At 40.7% G+C, this 22,070-nt stretch overlaps 2 protein-coding genes across 2 annotated transcripts in view; one reads left to right on the top strand and one right to left on the bottom strand.

Annotated features, from left to right (window-relative positions):
• Positions 1 to 22,070, top strand: part of UVRAG (UV radiation resistance associated) — a 304,494-nt gene that overhangs the window by 79,987 nt on the left and 202,437 nt on the right. The window contains exon 6 of the mRNA XM_007520229.3: positions 17,435 to 17,517. Coding sequence (XP_007520291.1) covers positions 17,435 to 17,517 — 83 coding nt within the window. The remainder of the gene's footprint in view (positions 1 to 17,434; positions 17,518 to 22,070) is intronic.
• LOC103111035 (small nuclear ribonucleoprotein Sm D2-like) lies at positions 1,417 to 8,017 on the bottom strand. Its single transcript, XM_060177337.1, has 3 exons — positions 7,561 to 8,017; positions 6,267 to 6,431; positions 1,417 to 1,424 (listed from the first exon to the last, which is right to left on the bottom strand). Exons 1-3 carry the CDS (start codon positions 7,943 to 7,945, stop codon positions 1,417 to 1,419), a joined length of 558 nt encoding a protein of 185 aa, XP_060033320.1. The 5' UTR covers positions 7,946 to 8,017.

Raw genomic sequence — 22,070 nt, 5'->3', positions numbered from 1 at the left:
TGATTTGCCAAGATTTTGTTGAGGATCCTTGCATCAGTGTTCATCAGGAATATAGGTCTGTAGTTTTCCTTTTTGGTGGAGCTCTTTCCTGCTTTGAGGACCAAAGTGATGTTAGCTTCATAGATTATACTTGGGAGTGATTCCCTCTTTTCCATTTTCTGGAGGAGCTTGAGGAGGATTGGTGTTAGTTCTTCTTTGAAAGTCTTGTAGAATTTGTTAATAAAATAAAACCATCAAGACTCTGGGAAGATTTTAGGGAAGTTTTATTACTGATTCAATTTCTATGGTAGTGATTGGTCTGCTCAAGCTATTTCCTTTCTCTTAGGTTAAGATTGATAGATGCTATGATTCAAGGAATGTATTTGTTTCATCTAGGGCATCGAGTTTATTTACCTAAAGATGTTCATAATATTCTTTTTAAAAAGAATATTTATTTATTCATGAGAAAGATAGGAGGAGAGAAAGAACCAGCCATCACTCTAGTACATGTGCTGCCCGGGATCGAACCCAGGACCTCATGCTTGAGAGTCTAGTGCCTTAGCCACTGCGCCACCTGCCGGACCACTATGATTCCTTTTAAATATATATATATATCCTCCATGGTTATCACTGGGGCTTGGTGCCTGCACCACGAATCCACTGCTCCTGGAGGCTATTTATCTCATTTTGTTGTCCTTGTTGTTGTTATTGTTGTTGTTCTTATTGCTCTTGTTGGATAGGACAGAGAGAAATCAAAAGAGGAGGTGAGACAGAGAGAAGGAGAGAAAGATAGACACCTGCAGACCTGCTTCACTGCCTGTGAAGCGACTCCCCTGCAGGTGGGGAGCTGGGGATCTTTACACGGGTCCTTGCATTTAGCCCACTGTGCTACCACCCAACTCCCACTATGTGATTTTTATCTTTCTTTTTTTGATATGATGAATTACATTGCTTGACTTGTGGATGTTGAACCATCCTTGCTTCCCAGGGATGAATCCCACTTGGTTTTGGTCAGTTATTCTCTTGATATGTTGTTGGACTCAATTTGCCAAGATCTTGTTCAAAATCTTTGTTTGCATCAGTGTTTATTAGGGATATATAGATCTATAGTTTTCTTTTCTGGTATAGTCCATTCTTGCTTTGGGGATCAAAGTGATGTTAGCCTCATAAAAAGTGTTTGGGCATTCAGCAGGGAAGCAATTACAGAAGCCAGACCTTCCACCTTCTGCATCCCACAATGACCTTCGGTTCATACTCCCAGAGGGCTAAAGAATAGGAAAACTATCAGGGAAGGGGATGGGATATGGAGTTCTGTTGGTGGGAATTGTGTGGGGTTGTACACCTCTTATCCTATGGTTTTGTCAATGTTTCCTCTTTATAAAAAAAAAAAGAAAGAAAGAAAGAAAAAAAAAAGAAAGTGTGCGTGACTGCCTCTCTTCAATTTTCTGCAAGATTTTGAGGACAATCAGTATTAGTTCTTTGAAAGCCTTATAAAATTTGCTAGTAAAGCCATATGGGCTTTTGTTCTTGGGAAGATTTTTTAAAAATAAATCTTTTAATTTATTTATTACTGAATAGATAAAGAAATTGAGAGATGGGGAGCTAGAGAGGGAGAGATTTAGAGAGACGCCTGTAGCCCTGCTTCACCACTTGTGAAGCAGATGGGGACCAGGGGTTTGAACCTGGGTCCCTGTGCACTGTAATGTGTGCACTTAACCAGGTGTGCCACTGCCTGGTTCCTTTGGGAAGATTTTTGATGATTGATTCAGTTTCTATACTAGTGATTGGTTTGTTTAAGCTATCTAATTCCATAGCCATGCCTTCAGAAGTCTCCTGAATTGGTTTTTCAGAATTGGTTTTAGTTTCAGGACCTATAAATCTGTGGTTGGGATTTCCCCCCACTTGTGCTCATTGTGATGTTTTGTGTCCATAAACTTATTTTTTATAAACTGGGGAGCCAGCATAATGGTTCTGCAATATTTCCATGCCTGAGACTCTGAGGTCCCAGATTTAGTCCCCCGCTACCACCATAAACCAGAGCTGAGTAATGCACGGTCTCTTTTTCTCTGCCTCTCTCTCATTAAAAAAAGTAAATAAAATATTCAAAAACTTTATTTTATAATTTTCCTTAAATTTTGAACAGAATCCAGAAAAGTGCACATACTCAGCCCAAGTGAATGTCCCTTCTTTACCAGCCCCAAATCCAGTACCTGGATTTTGTCAGAGCTCGTGAGTGAGCAGCGGGGCAGTGACTCGCCTAGTAGAGCACATGCATTACCAAGCTAAAGCAGTCAGGCTCAGGCTGGTCCCCACCTTGGGGGCGGAAGCTTAATGAGTGGTGAGGCAGTGCTACAGGTATCTCTCTGTCTTCCTCTCTCTATCACATCTTCGATTTCTCTTTGTCTCTCTCTCTATAAAAAACAAACAAAAAACTGAGGAGGGGGGGTGTGCTCGGGGAACAGTGAACTCCCTGCATGCACCAAGTCCCAGCCACAACTCTGGTGGCAATAAAAAAAAAAAAAAAAAGAAAGAAAGAAAAAAGAAAAAAAAGGACCAGGTGGTGGCTCACCCAGTTAGTGCGGATACTAAAGTGCTCAAGGACTTGGGTTCAAGTCTCTGATTTCCACTTGCAGGAGAGAGGGAAGCTTCATAAGCGATGAAGCAGTGCTGTTTGTGTCTCTCTCCTCTCTCTGCCTCTATCCATCTCTATCCCCCTTCCCTCAATTCCCTCTGTCTCTATCCACTAAGTAATATATATATATATATAATTCAGAGGCGAGGGTACCCAGGGCTTGATCTGCTTGGCAGTGCCCCAGCAGCTTTTCTCATCTGGCACATCTGTGTGCCCATGAACATAGACAGAATCACAGGCTGTCTGTTCACCAGCTGGCTATTTGGGGAGTCTTGGAGTAAATCAGTGCTACATTTTTATGACACAAACCCTGTGCCTTCCACTGTGCTCAATTCGGTCTTTGAAAAGGGTGCTCATTGCATCTAAAACAGCTTAGGTAGTGCAGCAGTGCACTTTCCCTTCTTCAGCCACAATTTCTTCTAAGTAAATCAAACCAGGTCTCTCAGGGAGAGCCTTCGGTGGAGCCTTTGAGTTATTGTTCTCATGTGTCCAATTGGGAATTCTCTTTTCTTTTCTTTTCTTTTCTTTTCTTTTCTTTTCTTTTCTTTTCTTTTCTTTTCTTTTCTTTTCTTTCCTTTCCTTTCCTTTCCTTTTCTTTTCCCTTCCCTTCCCTTCCCTTCCCTTCCCTTCCCTTCCCTTCCCTTCCCTTCCCTTCCCTTCCCTTCCCTTCCCTTCCCTTCCCTTCCCTTCCCTTCCCTTCCCTTCTCTTTTCCTTCTTCTTCTCTTCTCTTCTCTTCTCTTCTCTTCTCTTCTCTTCTCTTCTCTTCTCTTCTCTCTCTCCCTTTCTTTCTTTCTTTCTTTCTTTCTTTCTTTCTTTCTTTCTTTCTTTCTTTCATCTTCTAATTAAACCATTGTGTCTGGGGAACTTCATCTACTCAGATGCCTCTCAAACCTGCATCTCCAGCCTGTATTTCCACACAGCCAGACATGTGTGAAATTGCTTGAATGTTTCACAGACACACATGTCTACGTGTGCCAAACTGAATTCATTCCTCCATGGCAAATCCCTCCCATTGTGTTTCTGAGCACTAAATGGGGGGTTCATCTAGTCCCTTTCCTCTGTTTGAGTGACTGATGAGCATCTACTTCTCTGTCTTTCTTCCTCTTCTTTTTCTTCCACTCCTCCTTTTCTTCTTCTCTTTCTCCTTTTCTCCACCCCCACCCTCATCACCATAATGCTTGTATGTAAGAAGTCCAGAGCACTGTTGAACTGTGGCATATGATTCGTGGATCAAAACTGAGGCCTTTAAAACAGAACCATCTCCTCAACCCTACTGGTTCTTGACATTGTAGCCAGATCAATTTTTCTAAAATGTTGGCCATGTCCTTTCCTTAGTGTTAGTATTTTCAGTTAAAGAGTGGTGTCTCAGGTCTTGCCGTAGTCAGCTTTCTGATTCCTATACACCTTACACATCCCTGTGCTAAAACTTAGCCATCTCAGCTGTGGCTTAGATCCCGTTTCTGTAGCAAGGCTTTCTGTGCTTTCTAAGGGGTGCCATAGTAGTTATGCGAAAAGGCTTTTGTGACTGAGGATCCTAAGTCCCAGGTTCAAGTTTCTGCTCTACTATACTCCAGAGCTGAGCAATGCTCTGGCAAAAATAAATGATATAAGAAATAGATAGATAGGGGAGTTGGGTGGTAGCATAGCGGGTCAAGCGCACGTGGCGCAAAGCGCAAGGACCGACGGAAGGATCCCAGTTCAAGCCCCAGGCTCCCCACCTGCAGGGGAGTTACTTCACAGGCGGTGACGCAGGCCTGCAGGTGTCTATCTTTGTTTCCCCCTCTCTCTGTCTTCCCCTCCTCTCTCCACTTCTCTCGGTCCTATCCAATAACAACGAGATCAATAACAACAATAATAATTACAACAATAAAACAGCAAGGGCAACAAAAGGGAATAAATAAATATAAAAAATAGAAATAGATAAATAAATAAACAAACGACAAGAGGTAGTCACCTAGTAGATCACACACGTTAGAATGCACAAGGACCTGAATTCAAGCCCCTGGTCCCCACTTGCAGGGGGAAGTTTTATAAGTGGTGAAGCAGCGCTGTAGTTGTCTTAATTTCTTTACCTCTACCCACTAAATAAAAAATTGTTGGATGAGAGAATGAAGCTCCAGAAGCTCCAGTCATTCAGAGTTCTATGGAGGGATGTGGCCAAACAAATCATTTGAATAGTTCATCACTTCGCCACGTTCTGCCCAGAGCCCCTCTGTGTTGAAGGACGTTTCTGTCCTGTGGTATCTTATCCTCTATCTGGGAAAAAAAAAAAAAACTTAAAAAACAAACAAACAAACTGGAGTACACTACTTGATTGTGATCAGTTGAATGATTTGTTATTCAAAATTCTGACCTATGCTGAAGTCATTCTTGACCATTTCTGCAGACACCTGTCATTTGCTAATTATTAAGCTTTTCTGGAATTCTTCTCTCCAGATTCGCTTCCCTTCAGTTTCTTTTTCTTTTATTTTTTTTATTATTTTTATTTATTTTTTAACCAGAGCACTGCTCAGCTCTGGCTTATGGTGGTGTGGGGAATTGTACCTGGGACTTTGGAGCCTCAGGCATAATCATTAGGTTGTCTACCCCACCCTCCCCTTCAGGTTCACATGTCTTTATTATATATATACTGCCCTAAAACCTTGTAGAAGTTTTATTGTTTTTATTTATCTTCATGCTTCAGTCACTCACAAATTTCTTTGATACCACTCCCCAACTCCCCTTTGTATGTGATCTTTTTTAAAAAATATTTATTCCCGGGAGTCGGGCTGTAGTACAGCGGGCTAAGCGCAGGTGGCGCAAAGCACAAGGACCGGCATAAGGATCCCGGTTCGAACCCCCGCTCCCCACCTGCAGGGGAGTCGCTTCACAGGCGGTGAAGCAGGTCTGCAGGTGTCTATCTTTCTCTCCTCCTCTCTGTCTTTCCCTCCCTCTCTCCATTTCTCTCTGTCCTATCCAACAACAACAACAATAACTACAACAATAAAACAACAAGGGCAACAAAAGGGAAAAAATAAATAAAATAAATATATAAAAAAAATCATTCCCTTTTGTTACCCTTATTGCTTTTATTATTGTTTTTATTGTTGTAGTTATTGATGTTGTTGTTGGCTAGGACAGAGAAAAATGGAGAGAGGAGGTGAAGACAGAGAGCAGGAGAGAAAGAAACTTGCAGTTTGCTTCACCACCTGTGAAGTGACTCCCCTGTAGATAGGGAGCTGGGGGCTCGAACCAGGATCCTTATGCTGGTCCTTATGCTTTATGCCATGTGCACTTAACCCACTGCACTACTGCCCGAATCCCCGTTTTTTTTTTTTTTATTATTTCAGTTTTTATTTATAAAATGGAAGCACTGAGAAGACCATAGGATAAGGAGGGGGTACAGTTCCACACAATTCCTACCACCAGAACTCCATATCTCATCCCCCCCCCCCCATAGCTTTCCTGCTCTTTAACCTTCTGGAAGCATGGACCCAGGATCATTATGGGGTGCAGAAGGTGGAAGGTCTGGCTTCTGTAATTGCTTCCCCATGGGCATTGACAGGTTGACCCATACTCTCAGCCTCTCTCTCTCTTTCCCTAGTGGGGCAGAGCTCTGGGGAAGCGGGGCTCCAGGACACATTGGTGGGCTTGTCTGCTTGTATGAGACCTTACCTGTGCCTGCACTGCCACCTGTACCGCCATGTTCCAGGCTCACACTGATACCCATGGACTGGATGACTGTGGTCGTCTCCCAGCCACCTCTACACTCTAGGCTCTTCGTATCCTCTCTGTCTTGTTCACCACTTCCTATAGCATCTTTCACTTTTCTTCCTATGTCTAGTGGTTGTATAGAGTGACTTCTCATTATTTCCAAATCTCTGGCCTGCTTTCCTTCGCCCCATGAGCGTGAATACAGCTGGTGGGGTAGCGCTTTTGGGTTTAGTCCTGCTCTTCTCTTTCCTTACCCTTCCTGCACCCCACAGTTCGAGTTCTCATCACCACTCTAAGTAGATCAGTCTCCTTGCTGGCATTTGACATTAATACCACTTTGTCATTACTAGAGGACACATTATTAGGTTGTTTTTGTTTTTTTTTTGGTGAAAGAGAACAGAGAATCAGCTCAATTCCAGTGTATGTTATACCAGGATTCAAACTTGGGGTCTAGGAGATGGAATTCCTGTGCTCTACCTCTGAGCTATGTCTTCAAGTAGCACATACTTTTGTTAAAATGCATTTCTTTTTTTTTTTTTTTTCCTTCTCCTCCAGGGTTATTGCTGGTACTTGGTGCCTGCACTACAAATCCACTGCTCCTGGAGGCTATTTTTCCCCCTTTCGTTGCCCTTGTTGTTTATTGTTGCTGTCGCTGTTGTTGGATAGGACAGAGAGAAATGAAAGAGAAGGGGAAGAAAGAGGGGGAGAGAAAGATAGACACCTGCAGATCTGCTTCACTGCTTGTGAAGCAACTCCCCTGCAGGTGTGAAGCTGGGGCTTGAACTGTGATCCCTACGCCAATCCGTGGGCTTTGAGCCATGTGCACTTAACCCGCTGTGCTACTGCTTGACCCCCTGTTAAAATGCATTTCTAATCACTACCCTGCACTATCAGAATTTTTTTGTGAGTTCTCATTGCCTTTATGCTGTCTTGGCTTTGCAGCATGGGACTCAAGGCTGTCTGCCATCTGACCCCCAATATCCTTCTAATCAGCCATAAAAACTAAATGAATAAGTATATGCACGGTGTTGTTTGCTTCCTGGTGAATTACCCTGTCATCTAGGTTACTTCAGTATAGTTTATACTTTCAGTGAAACTAAGGAGAGTTTAGCTACTGTTGGAGCAGTCTGATGTTTTTACATGCCTTCAGCAAGGTAACAAAGAAGACTGCCATAGAGATGACTTTTTTTTTTTTTTTTTTAGAAATAAAAAACATGAGGCCTTATTCTTCTCATCAGAAATGGCAGGTCTTTACATGGTGGGGTTGGGAGTTGAGCAGGAGGCCGCCACTTGCTAGTGATGAGCGGGTTCCGCAGGACCACGATGACTGAGTCCCCACACAGGAACATCTTGGAGATGTAGCGGTCTTTGTTCACGGGCTTGGTCTTCTTCTTGCCCTTGCTGCTCTTGGGGACCTCCGTCCACATCTCCTTCACGTTTTCCAGCACCATGTTGCAGTGCCTGTCAAAGGCCTTCACGTGGCCCAGCTGCTTGTTGTTTCGGCAGTTGATGAGCACCTGCGTGTTGCTCTTGACCGACTGTGTGAGCACTGAGAGCGGGCCCGTGTTAAATTCTTCCTCCTCCCCCTTCTGCAGCTCCTCTGGGGTCATTTCGCTCTTGGGCTTGTTGAGGAGGCTCATGGTGGTGGCCACGGCACTCTCAGCTCAGCCCAGTCTCTCTGCCTTGTGCCACTCCGGGAGTGAGAATGCCATAGATGACTTGTTTACAAAGCCTAAAGCATTTACTGTGGCCACTGACCAATAAAACTTCCTGATCTCTGATGTGAAGACACTCCCGATCACCTGCCTATAGAATTAATGCAGCCCATGCATGTGTGAAATTCTCATATTTTCTCACCCAGAATGCTAATCACTCCTTGCCTTGAACAAAATTGGCAGGCCTGGGTTCAGAAGGATTTTGAGTGACATGTCAATCTCCTCTGGGCTGTCTGGCACTTGGCAGTATCTCCCCCAGATAACCAGCTCCAAATGAGCCCTTTCTTTCCATTATGATTCTTCCGAAGAGGTCTGTGGGGGTTACACATCTGGTGAGGTCCCATGTCATTCAGAACAGGGCCCTTAGCATATTTCAAGAATGTTAATTGCTAAGTGGCAGCTGAAGCAGAAGGGTTGAATAACGCCCCTAAATTGCCTTAAATGTACATAGACCCAGAATTTTAGAGCTAGAAAAGGTCTTAGAGATCATCAAGGGTAGCATGGTCAGACTGCTTGACTCTCCTTCTTAATCCTCTCTGTGTCTCAGTTTCCTCACCTTTAAAGTGGGGATAATTATAGATGCTGGCTCACAGAGCTACGTGAGTATTGAGTATGTTAGCACTTGCCATGTTAAGGTTTAAGTGCTCAAGTGGACATGGAAAGCAACACTGCGCAGAGCACTGTAAATGCTGAAAATGTTATTCCCTTGTGTGATGCTGCTATTTTAATGAATCAGTTTATTATTGTTATTATATTATTGCTGTTATTATTATTGATGCTGGGGCCTTATTGTGCAATTCCATATTGTTGTTTTTATTTTTTTTTAATTAACAATATGCTTGCCTCATTTTATTTGTTTTATTCGTTTTATGTCATCATGGGGGTTTCACTGCTCCATGCTGACTTTTTTAGCTATTGAGGCAGAGACAGAAAAGTAGAGAAAGAATAGAGGGAAAGCAACCACAGCACTGGAGCTTCCTGTAGTGTGCTGGAGGCCAGGCTCTCTCTGGGTGTACACACCCCAGGGCAGAACAGTGCACTCTGCATCTTTATCTAACTTTATTTCATCTTATATACTTAAAGAAACTGAGACTTAGAGGAGCCCAGTGATTTTTCTCATATCCACGACAGGCATAGTAGATTGAAACACAAGAACCAGATTTTCACTTGTATTTCTTACTTCTGTTGTGTGTCAGTGGGTATGGATGATTTTAAAAATTTATTTAATTAATTTTTATTTTTGAGAGACACACACACACACATACACACACACACACACACACACACACACACACACACACACACAGAGAGAGAGAGAGAGAGAGAGAGAGAGAAACACCAGAGCACTGCTCAGCTCTGGTTTATGGTGGTGTGGGGGATTGAATCTGGGATTTAGGAGCCTCAGGCATGAGAGTCTGTTTGCATAACCATTATGCTGTCTCCCCCGCCCTGGATGATTTTTTTTTTTTATCCCCCCAAGAGAAGGAGATGGTTGGCGGCCTTTAGCATGAAATAAAAGGAAAAGTGATACGGAGCATCATTAATCAGTTTCCCTGAGAATCTTTAATCTACTTCTAGTATCACTTATCACTGGGGTTTTACATCTCATTTGTGGGACTTCAGCACTGCCTTTGTTACCTCATCCAGCCTCGTGATAGGTAGATTGCTTCATAGCTTTTTCCTTCACCTTGAGATGAAGTTCATACAACCCAGAACTGCTCCCTGCCCACTGCATCATGCAGCTACTGCCTCTATCAAGTGGCACAGCATTGCCATCACCCCAGAGGAAAACCATACCCATTAGCGCTCTTTACTTTGCCCACTTCAGCCCCTTGCCAGACACCAGTCTGCTTCTGTCATTTTAGAATTATCTGTTCTGAGACTAATATGAGTGGATTAATACTATATGTAATCTGTTGTGTGTGACTACTTTTACTTGGCACAATGCTTGTGAGCTGCCTCCATGCAGATTACGCACCAGTATTTGGTTCCTTTTATGGCTGAGTGACATCCGTTGTGTGGATATGCTAAATTTGCTCATCTTTTCACCCCTTGATGAATAATTGGATCACTTCTACCTTTTGCTTGTTGTGAATAGTGCTGCTATGAACTTGTGTACACGGATTTGAGTATTTCTTTTGCTCTAGCTTATGGTGGTAGGGGAATTGAACCTGGGACTTCAGAGCCTCAGGAGTCTCTTTTGCATAACCATTATACTATCTACCCCTGCCCTGAGTTTCTCTTTTCAATATGTTTGGGTGAACACTTGTTAGGAATTGCTTGAGGTATGGTGACTGTATGCTTAACTCTGGGGGAATTGCTAATCCTTTCCTTTTTCCCACGTCAGCTGACCATTTCACATTGGCAGCAGCAGTGTATGAGGGTTCTAATTTCCACATCCTTGCCAACATATGCCTTTCTGTACTTTTCTTTTCTGGGTGTTTTATAATTCCTGACTTAAGCTCTATTATGACTTTGTTAAATTAACATTTGTAGAGTAGAGCACAGTGTGCTGGGATAGTGAGCCATGATTCAACGACAAAATTGAAGTTGATTTATTACTTACAGGTCCTGGAGGAGGTAAGGGCTACACAGGAACTGTAGACAAAGCGATGGGCAGGGTCGTTTTATTTCTATAGCTTGGTGGTTGTCTTTCCACTTTCTCTAGTCCTAGTGGTAGTTATGTGAGTCCCCCTTCCTTCCTTCCTTCCTTCCTTCCTTCCTTCCTTCCTTCCTTCCTTCCTTTCTTCCTCTTTCTTTCTTTTTCTCTCTCTTTCTTTTCCCCACTCTAGGTCATTCTAACTAGGTTTGACAATTTTACTGATATTTCCAGAGAACAAGCCTTTGCTTTTGTTAATTATCTCCTTTCTTTGTGTATTCAGTGTTTCGTGGATCTCTGCTCTGATTTTTATTGTTTTCTTGTTTCTTGCTGAGGGTTTGGCTTATTCTATCTGTAGTTTTTTTAAAAACAAAAAGGAAGGGTGGGGGTAGATAGCATAATGGCTTATGCAAAGAGACTCTCATACTTGAGACTCCAAAGTCCTAGATCAATCCCCTGTGCCACCATAAACCAGAACTGCTTAGTGCTCTGGTTAAAAAAAAAAAAAGCCTTCTCATGAGAAAGAGACTGAGAGAGGAAACAGAACATCACTCTGGTACATGTCTTGGATCAGATCAAGAACCTCAGGCATGTGTGTCTGATGGCTTTATCAACCAGTTATTCTTTTGCTAGTTTCTATCCCTCCCTCCCTCCCTTTCTCCCTCTCTCTGTCCTTCCTTTTCTTTCTTCCAAAGCACTGCTTAGCTAGTTCAGGCTTATGGTGGTGCGGGGGATTGAAATTAAAACTTTTGAGTCTCAGCATGAGGGTCTTTTTGCTTAACCACTATGCTGTCTTTTTCTAGTTTCTTATGATGAAAAATGATATTACTCTTTCCTTTTTTTTTTGGGGGGGTAGGTGCAAGTATCTACAGCTATAAATTTCCCTCAGTGCCTTTTTTTTTTTTTTACTGCATCTCATATGTTTTGATATCTTTCTTACTCTTTTTTTTTTTTAAATTTTTATTTATAAAATGGAAACACTGACAAGACCATAGGATAAGAGGGGTACAATTCCACACAATTCTCGCCACCGGAACTCCATATCCCATTCCCTCCCCTGATAGCTTTCCTATTCTTTAACCTTCTGGGAGCATGGACCCAGGGACATTGTGGGGTGTGGAAGGTGGAAGGTCTGGCTTCTGTAATTGCTTCCCCGCTGAACCTGGGCATTGACAGACAGGTCGATCCATACTCCCAGCTTGGCTCTCTATTTCTCTGGTAGGGCAGGGATCTGGGAAGGTGGGGCTCCAGGATACATTGGTGGGGGGGGGGGTGTCTTACTCTTTTTAAAGAATTATTTATTTAGTTTATTTGATAGGACAGAGGGACAGAGAGACACCCATAGCAGTGCTTCACTGCTCGTGAAGCTTCTCCCATTCAGATAGGCTGGTGTGTGTGTGTGTGTGTGTGTGTGTGTGTGTGTGTGTGTGTGTCTGTCTGTCTAGGTTAGTGGTGCTTTAAATCGGACCTGGGACCTTTGTCCCTCAGGCATGAAAGCCTTTTACATAACCGTTATGCTTTCTCCCCAACCTTGTATTTTCTTTTTTATTTATCTCAAAGTTTTTAATTTACTTTGTGATTTGTTCTCTCGCCCACTGACTGTATAAGAGTCTTGCTTGCTTTGTAGTCTATGACTTTTACAGTTTTTCTTCTGTTTTTGATTTCTAGTGTCATTCCTTTCTGATCAGAGAAAATACTTTGTATGCTTTCTGTTTTTCTTTTTCTTTTTTTAAATTTATGAAGACTCGTTTGTGACTGAACATGTGGTCTGTCTGGAGAGAGCACTTTAGAAGAATGTGTATATTGTTGATTAGAACACTGTATATTTCTGTTAGGCCTAGTTGATTTATAATATTGTTCATGTCTTTTATTTCTCTGCTTATTGAAATTGTTGGTATCTCCAGCTATTTCACAAGTTTTTAATTTTTCTTTTTCTTTTCTTTTACCTCTGCTCAGCTCTGACTTATGATGGTGCTGGGGACTGAATTTTCACCTTTGGAGTCTCAGGCATGAAAATCTTTTTGCATAATGATTGTGCTATCTCCCCAGCTCTCCCATTAACTTTTTGCCTCATTTATTTTGTTATATGATGTTACATGCACATGTAGTGTAATTTATATCTTCCTGCCTTTCAAAGAAATTCTATAATGTCTGTTGTCTCTAGCCCCATTTTTTTTGTCTTAGAACCTTTTTGTCTGACAATAGTCTCTCCATTTCCCTTTTGGTTACAAGATATCTTTTCATTCTTTCAATTTTAAGTGAAAGATATATTAGGTTGTCAGAGAAGTTGTGACTTTTTTTTAATGCATTTCTCTACAAAAATGTGTCATGACTTTTTCAATAGTCTAATGTATGCTTGAGAAAGAGACACCAACTGACCAACTGGAACCCTGCTGCTTTGTCATTTGTGGTGCTGGGAGTCAAACTCTGGACTTCACTCATGCCAATTTCACATTCTTATCTTCTGAGCTACTTGCCTGGCTACTCTGTCATTTCAACCTGTATGTGCTCTGGGCTCTAAAGTACAACTTTCGTGCACAGCAGAAAAATCAATTATTATTTTTTTAAATAACTTTTATTATTGGATAGAGACAGAGGAACTGAGAGAGGAAACAGAGGTAGAGACAGAGAGACACCTGCAGCCCTACTTCACCACTCGTGAAGCTTTCCTCCTGCAGGTGGGGACTAGGGACTTGAACCTGAGTCCTTGTGCACTGTTATATGTGTGCTTAACCAGGTGTGCCACCACCTCTCTCCCAAATCAATGATTTTTTAAAAATCATGTGCTAGTTCTGCTTTTTGACTGAATAATCTAGTCACACTTCAGTGTAATGAATGTACGAGAATCTTTTGCTATGTTCTCGTTTTTCTTCTCAAATTTCACTTTTTTCCATTACTACCTTTTAGTAGTGTTAGATATATTATCTTGCAGTATTTTGATTCTGCTGTCATTTTTTTCCCCCTATATATCTTCTAGTTATTTTTTAGCAGCTGCCCTGGAGATTACAGTTAGTTTAAATTAATAGCAACCTAGTTTATTATTATTAAAAATTTTGGATTTTTTTTTTTTTTTTGGCCTCCAGGTTATTACTGGGGCTCAGTGCCTGCACTATGAATCTACTGCTCCTAGAGGCTATTTTTTCCTATTTTGTTGCCCTTGTTGTAGTTATAGCTGTTGTTGTTGGGTAGGAAAGAGAGAAATAGAGAGGAAGGGAAGACAGAGAAGAGGAGAGAAAGACACCTGCAGACCTGCTTCACCACTTGCAAAGCGATCCCCTTGCAGGTGGGGAATTGGGGGCTCGAACCGGGATCCTTATGCCAGCCCTTGTACTTTGTGCCATGTGAGCTTAACCCAATGTGCTACCACCCAACATCCCCTCACTTCTTTTTTTTTTTTTTTTAGTATAGCAAGTGAGTAGGTTACAATGTCCATCTTCCTTTATTGAGTCATATATATTTTGCTTTGATTTTAATTCTGTTTTATAAAATGTAGCTTTTAGCTCTTGTCTCAAATGCCAGCAACAAAATTTTTGTAGTAGGAATAAAATGATCTAACTTAGAAAAATAACTTTTTCCTTATCTTCAAAATACACTATACGGATATGCACAAGTGCTGCAATACTTTGCACAACTCATAAATAAGACAGCGAGAAGATAGCAATTACACTTTTGAATACTTGGTCAAGACTACATAAAAATCCTATTCCATTTTATTTCACTTATGTCTAAAATATCAGTTGCATTGCTCCAACATATACTACTATGTAGTAATGTTTAGGAAATCTCTACAATATCATAATTAACCCCTGAATTTGTTTTAGTAACAAAGATCAGAACAGCCAAAACTGCTGGTTGCATGTCAAACAAAAACCTCTTAGAGCAGTACACAGGTGCCTGCAGATGGGACATAGACAGGATGTCATCAACCACCCATGTGACAAGTGCATATATGGTAGAAATTGAATGGTGTCGCCAGAAACAATGTCAGCAAACAGACCTCACACTCCTGGATAATTTCTCCTGATGTATCTCTTCTAGAGCCATAAATTACACTAGGTGACCTCTGTATAATGATGATTCTTTGAGCAGTCTTAATCGGTCTCTTCACCAAGTGTGATGCTGGTGAAATCTTTGTGGGAACTGGCTGATAGATCTGAACTGGAGGTTGTTCTTCAGGTGACAGTAATGCCTCTTCCTTCAACTCAGTGCTCTCCTCAGAGCTACTAGTAGCCTGACTGGACTAAGACTTAGGGATCATGTTGTCATCAGAGGAATTGTCACAACTCCTTGTTCCTCTACTCTAGTAAATCTACAATGACTCATTTAGATGGGTATTATCCAGGATCAGAGGATCTTCTTTATCTGACAGTCAAAATGGCAATCTTTGTGATCAAAATTCTTCTCAACTCCTTGCCTTCATCTGAGTCCCAGTCTTCCCTTGAGAGTAGTTTTGGGTCAGGCTCCAAAAATTCCAGGCTCCAAAAATATGGAGAAGATTCCAGGCTCCAAAAATATGGAGGAGACAGTCAATCTTATTCTGATGTTGCTGTCACAGCTCTTCTGGAGTTAAGGTCTTTTACTTTGCACAGTAAAAACCAGCAACCTAGCTTTAATAATATACAATAACTTTTTACCAGGGAGATAATATAGTGGTTATGAAAAGACTTTCATGCCTGAGGCTCTAAAGTCCCCAGAACCACCATAAACCAGAGCTGAGCAGTGCTTTGGTAAGCAAACTAAAACATTTTGCTTCTTTATGGAGTTATTTCTCTACCTTTAGGTTATTATTGCCACACATTATATCTTTTTTTTCAATTGCATGCCTAAGGCTGATAAATCTTTATAATGTATTTAAACATTTAAAAACTTTTATTTGTTGGGTGGAGAAGATAGCATAATGGTTATACAAAAGACTGTCATTCCTGAAGCTCTGAAGTTCCAAGTTCAATCCCCAGGTTCCACCTTAAACCAGAGTTGAGCAGTGCTCTAAGTAAAAGAATAACTGTGTTAACACAAAGTAGAGAAAGAAAGAACCAGATCTTCACTCTGGCAATCAAGGTGCCAGGGATTGAACTCAGGATCTCATGCTTCCAAATTCAGTACCCTACTCAATGTGCCACCTCCCAGGCCCTCTTTGTAATGTATTGCTGGTTCAGTTTCCTTAATATTTTTTATCTGGTTTATAATTTCCAGGGCAGGTGTGGGAGGTAGAATGAGAGAAAGTGTTTATGATGTCTTTGTCAAGTCTTAGTACCAATAATCCATATATATATATGGATTAAAAAATATATGTATTTTAGTCAGAAATCCTTTTCTCATCATTTTGGTAAATGAGGGAATTTGTGTCAAGTTGGTATTATTATGCCTTAAATTTTCCAGACAGACTATGACCCACATAGTCAACGACTGCCACCTCTCCAGATTCAAAGGAGGTCTCGAAACTTTACATCAGGCTCAACCTGATGCTGTTGACTGGCTACGGAAGAAGGGCAAACGCTAGAAGAAGAAGAAAAAATTCATCTTGTTTTAAACTCTTGGGGAAGATTTCTAATTACTGATTCAATTACAAGATTAAAGATTATCCATGTGTTGTTGTTTTATGTTGAATTTTTTTTTAAGGAATTTGCAAAATTGTCAAATTTGCTAGCAAGCATAAAGCTTCATATCTATAGTGATAGAATAAAAAAATACTTATTAACCTTTTAGCAAACATTTATATAACTTATTACACACCTTTCAATTTGCAAATATTAAGTCTTGAATCCCACAACAATTTGCAAGGCAGATATCATCATCATCATACTGTAGACAGAGAAAGCAAGATTAAGTTAAAGCACCTAGATTATAGAGCTTAAGTTTATAGAGCGGATGTTCTAAAGATTTAACATTGTAAACTAGGTGGTCTGGGACCACATTGCTTTTTTCTTAGCTCTTCACCTTGCCTTTCTTAATTAACAACCAGCTGTCTGGTTTGGGCTATCTTCTCTCCAAAATCCGTACATACTCCTGCTATCTCTGCTATTCGAGTGGAAGCATTTATTTCTGGTATTCTTGAGGATTTCGAATGTCCCCCCCCCCCCAATAGAGTACTATACATGATGACTAGTCATACTTAAAATACTATTGTTAACACTCTTTTCCTGTCAGAACTAGCGCTAAAATAAATCTCAGGCTTCCCTGGGAAGTTCAACATAATTTATCATGTGAAATGTTGCTTTTTTTTAAAAAATTTTTTATTGGGGAATTAATGTTTTACATTCAACAGTAAATACAATAGTTTGTACATGCATAACATTTCCCAGTTTTCCATATAACAGTACAACCCCCCACTAGGTCCTCTGTCATCCTTCTTGGATCTGTATTCACCCCATCCACCCAGAGTCTTCTATTTTGGTGCAATATGCCAATTCCAGTGAAATGTTACTTCTTTAACTTGTATATATTATTTTATTTGATAGAATACAAGATATTGAGAGGGAGAGGGGATAGATGGGGGGGCAAAGCTGTTAAATTATGGAATTAATTTCCATAATTATGGAATTCCTTCTCCTCCTTCTATTTCATTTTTTCTTTTCTATTTCATTGGATAGGATGGAAATAAATTGAGAAAGGAGGGACATAGAGAGGGAGAGAGAAGGATAGATACTTGAAGGTCTGCGTCACCACTCATATAGCATCCCTCTTGCAGATGGGGTGGGGTGGGTGTGTCACTGCCCAGCCCCATCAATCTTAATTTGACACATGACAAATATTGCAGTTAATTTGTGCTCAGATTTTACTTCACACTGAGTAATTTGTTTACTAACGTCTTTCAGGGTTATTCAAATGCTCAGAAGAATATTCTTCAGGTGGATCAAAATTGTGTTCGCAATTCTTATGATGTCTTCTCTTTGCTGCGGTAAGAAACTTAGAATCCTTGATCATTTTCTAAAGAACTTTCATTTTGTGTGTGGTACATTTCAGTGTAAGGAAATGTATGGGAGGTTTAGAAGCTTTTATTCAGGGTTAGCATTCTTTAGTGAGAGCTTAATAAATTTTGTAGCTATGGTGATTTAAGTTTATCTCTTTTACAAAGCCTCTGGAAAGCTATTTCCTTTCTCTGGACAGAGGGTAGAATGATGGGAAACAGTGATCTTAAAACAGAGGCATGAACTATTTCCGGTCTCCTGTGCTGTAGAACAGCATCCAGAGTCATACAATTTAGACTTATCAGAATCTTTTTTATTTTTAATTTTTTTAATTTATAAAATGGAGATATTGACAAGACTATAGGATAAGAATCTTAACAACTTCAACATTACTAGTAAAATCTTCTGATAGCCTCAGATGTGACAGAGTTTTGACCTATTGTTCATCTTAAAAGAATCATTGGGCAAAGGAGCTTTGCTTGAATCTCATGCTTAGAGCTTTAACTCCCTTGGCTCTTGGTTTCTTTATAAACATGTCTGGGTTTAATTTTGGAAGATTTTTAAATTTGGTTTTAACTTTCAGTGTGGAAGACCATCAAGGACATTTCCTAGGAGGCAGGCTACCAAAAGAATTGCAATTCAAAATAAAGTCACAGTGACACTCAGCCTATATGCATTCTACTCAGACAGATGCTTCACTAAAATTTGATTTGGGCAGTATTTTGCTAATGTTTACATAACACATCATAAATTTCAGTCCATTAGACATTCTCTATGTATCTAGTAGAGGAAGAATCTCAAAGGATACTTGGACCCTTGTCCAACCAGATGATTGTTTATTTTATAAACATTATGAATGGGCCTTTCCTTTGCAGAAATGTTGAAGCTTATTATGCATGATTATGGTTTGGTCACTGGTCACATAGACCATAAATTACTCCTGAGAGATACTGATTTCAAACTAAGCTAGCCATATACATTTGATGACTTGATTCATATCTACAGAGTGTCTTTGCTTTGACTTTTCGGATATATAACAGATTGCCAGCATTTTGAGTTAGATCATGCAGGTTGAATTCCAGAGACATCAAAATATGCAACTAATTTTTTGAGCCTTCCGTTTGGGACTACATTGAATTTTAGAATTTTTTTTTTAATAAAGTTTACAGAAATAGTCTGAAATGTGAATAAGCCCACTAGTATTTTTTGACGTGTTTGCCTTGGTTTTAAGATATATATTAATATATTTAATATACATATGTAATGTATATAAATGTATATTAATTTTAGTAACACACACATTCATCCTGGTTAATGGTGGTTATAGGGGAATTGAACCTGGGACTTCAGAACTTCAGGCACGAAAATATTTTGCATAATCATTATGCTATCTCCCTAAGCCCATAGATACTGTTTTGTTTTTGTTTTTGTTTTATTTTAATGAATTTATTTATTCCCTTTTGTTGCCCTTGTTTTATTGTTGTTATTGATGTCATTGTTGTAGGACAGAGAGAAATGTAGAGAGATGGGGAAGACAGAGAGAGGGAGAGAAAGATAGATACCTGCAGACCTGCTTCACTGCCTGTGAAGCCACTCCCTTGCAGGTGGGAAACCGGGATCCTTAAGCCAGTCCTGTGCTTTGAACCACCTGCGCTTAACCTGCTTAGCTACCTCCCAACTCCCCATACAGTTTTAGAGGTACCTTGTAAGTCTAAGATTCTGTGATTGTATTAGAGAAAGTAGTAGAATTAAGACTATAAGACAGGGGAGTCGGGCTGTAGTGCAGCAGGTTAAGCGCAGGTGACGCAAAGCGCCAGGACTGGCCTAAGAATCCCATTTGAGTCCCTGGCTCCCCACCTGCAGGGGAGTGGCTTCACAGGCAGTGAAGCAGGTCTGCAGGTTTCTATCTTTCTCTCCCCCTCTCTGTCTTCCTCTCCTCTCTACGTTTCTCTCTGTCCTATCTAACAATGATGACATTAATAACAACAATAATAACTACAACAACAATAAAAAACAAGGGCAACAAAAAGGGAAAAATATATAAAAAAGACTATAAGACAGTGAGTCAGTGAGGAGAGGAGGATGTGGGTTTGGTAGCATCATAACTGTAAGAGAATAGAGATGAAAGGAACACTGAAAACTGTGAAATGATATAGGAGACCCGGGGCTAAGGAAAACACTACTGGGTCTTGGGAAGCAACACTCTAATAATAATAGAGAATCCTTTAACTAAGCTCACCCCAATCTTTATTACCCTGATTTATCCTAATCCACATAATGTCTATAGTTTTTTGGAACAACAGAAACAGTTATGAACAGTTTCTGTAACTTCCAGGCATTGTCGCATCACATTTATTCTCTCACATTCTCTATTCTCTTAGAAGTCCCCTCCCCATCAGGGACTAGCCTTTGCCTTCAGAGTAGAAGCTAAGGCTCAGCGGTGTTAATGATTCATTTATCTGAAGGCACGTAGTTAATCAAAGCCAGATAGTTGCTGCGAAGGTTCCCTGACAAGCAAGTTTTGCAGAGCCTTTTCACAGTGTTACTTTGCCTCCCATGCTGATGGTTGCTTGCAAAGTCCTATGTTATAATAATGGAGAACATTTCCTGAAGATCATAGCGTTTTTCCTACATGCAAGCTCACCGGGTAAACCTGGACATTGCTCATTTCTGTAACATTAACCTTGTAATGACACAGCTTTGGAGGTCTTATTTCTAGGGTGCCTTCCAGATTCCTCAGGTACATTAGCAGTTTGGATTGTCTTATTAGCAAGTGATTTTCTTGTTACCATTAGTTAACTAACTTACATTGTGTAATATAGATACGTTTTTTTTCTGAACCCAACTAGGAGTCTATTAGCCAGATCACCTAATCTAGAGAGCTCTTCTAGACCGAGAATCTTTAAACTATGCTTGTCAAAGCAAGTGAGGAAAACGGAGTTTCCTGTCATCAGTCCCACGATCTTGCGTAGAGTAGCCACCATCTGTCCGCTCCTTCAGAGACTCTTCTCTCACAGGTTTTCCCCAAAGTGCTTCTCGGGGAAACTAACTTTGTGCCTCTCAGTTTAGTGCAATTTCCTCCCTTTAACTCAGGCAGCATTTTTTCGTGGTGTGATTGTTTGGGAAACACCTTTTCTTTTCATGTTGCTTTCCTGGCTTATGAATTGTTGCTTCGTGATCTATAATCTTGGATGACAGGAGAGAGAGAGAGAAAGAGAGGGAGAGAGATATTCACACACTAGAGCAATACTCTGGTACACGTACTCTGGTACACGTGATAACAGTAATAAATCTCATGCTTGGGAGTCCAACTCTTTCCATCTCCCAGAGCACTAAATATAAGACCAGACACTTGGAAATTATTTAATTTATTGATTGGTTTACACCAAAGCACTGTGCACCTCTGGCTTATAGTGGTGCCAGGAATTGAACCTGGAACCTAGAGCCTCTGGCATCAAAATCTTTTGGGGGGCTAAGTGGTGGTGTAGGATACCATGCACAGCGGCCAAGGTTTAAGTAAGTCCCTCCTCCTCTCCTGCAGGGTGGGGTTGGGGGAGTGCTTTACACGTGGTGAAGTAGGTCTGCACGTGTCTGCTTTTCTTTCTTCCTATTTTTCCCTCCCCTCTCAATTTCTCTCTGTCTTACCAACTAAAATAGCAAGAAGATAAGAGGGGGTGGGGAGGTAGTGCAGCGTCTTACGCGCACATGGTGCAAAGCACAAGGACTAGTGTAAGGATCCCTGTTTGAGCCCCTGGCTCCCCACCTGCAGGGGAGTCGCGCACAAGCTGTGAAGCAGGTCTGCAGGTGTCTATCTATCTCCCCTCCTCTCTGTCTTCCTTTCTATCTCCATTTCTCTTTATCCTATCTAACAACAACAATAATAACTACAACAAGGACAACAAAAGGAAATAAATAAATAAATAAATAAATAAATATTTTAAAAAAAGAAAGAAGAAAAGAGAATGAAAAAGGAAGGTAGGAAGGGAAAGGAGAATAGAAAAAAAAAAAAGGAAAAAGAAGAGTGATTGATGGCCGCTGGGAGTGATTGAGACCTAGTGATAACCCTGACAGAAATAAAATTTTTTATTGCATAACCACTATGATGTCTCCCAGTCCCCAAAAGATCTATTAACTAATGAGAGAGAGAGAGAGAGAGAGAGAGAGAGAGAGAGAGAGAGAGAGAGAAGAGAGAGAGAAGAACCAGAGCATCACTGACATATGGAATGATGCTTGGGATTAAACTCAGCACCTTATACTTTCAAACTCAGTGCTTTATCCACTGTGCTACCTCTTGGACTGTCATTTATACTTTATCAAATTTATTTATTTACTTACTTACACATTTACTAGCTGGGTAGAGACAGAAACCGAGAGAGAAGGGAAAGATAAGGGTGGAGAAAGAGACACACCTACAGCAGTGCTTTAGCACGAGTAAGCTTCCTCCCCACCCCTTCAGCTGGGGTCTGGGGGCTTGAACCTGGATTCTTCTGCACTATAATGTGTGGTCAACCAGGCGTGCCACCTCCTGGCATCCATTTTTGCT

Source organism: Erinaceus europaeus, chromosome 17 (genome assembly GCF_950295315.1).
Source record: "Erinaceus europaeus chromosome 17, mEriEur2.1, whole genome shotgun sequence".
Classification (NCBI taxonomy): domain Eukaryota; kingdom Metazoa; phylum Chordata; class Mammalia; order Eulipotyphla; family Erinaceidae; genus Erinaceus; species Erinaceus europaeus.
Note: the sequence above shows the minus strand (reverse complement) of the source record. Positions and strands in the feature narration are given on the sequence as shown.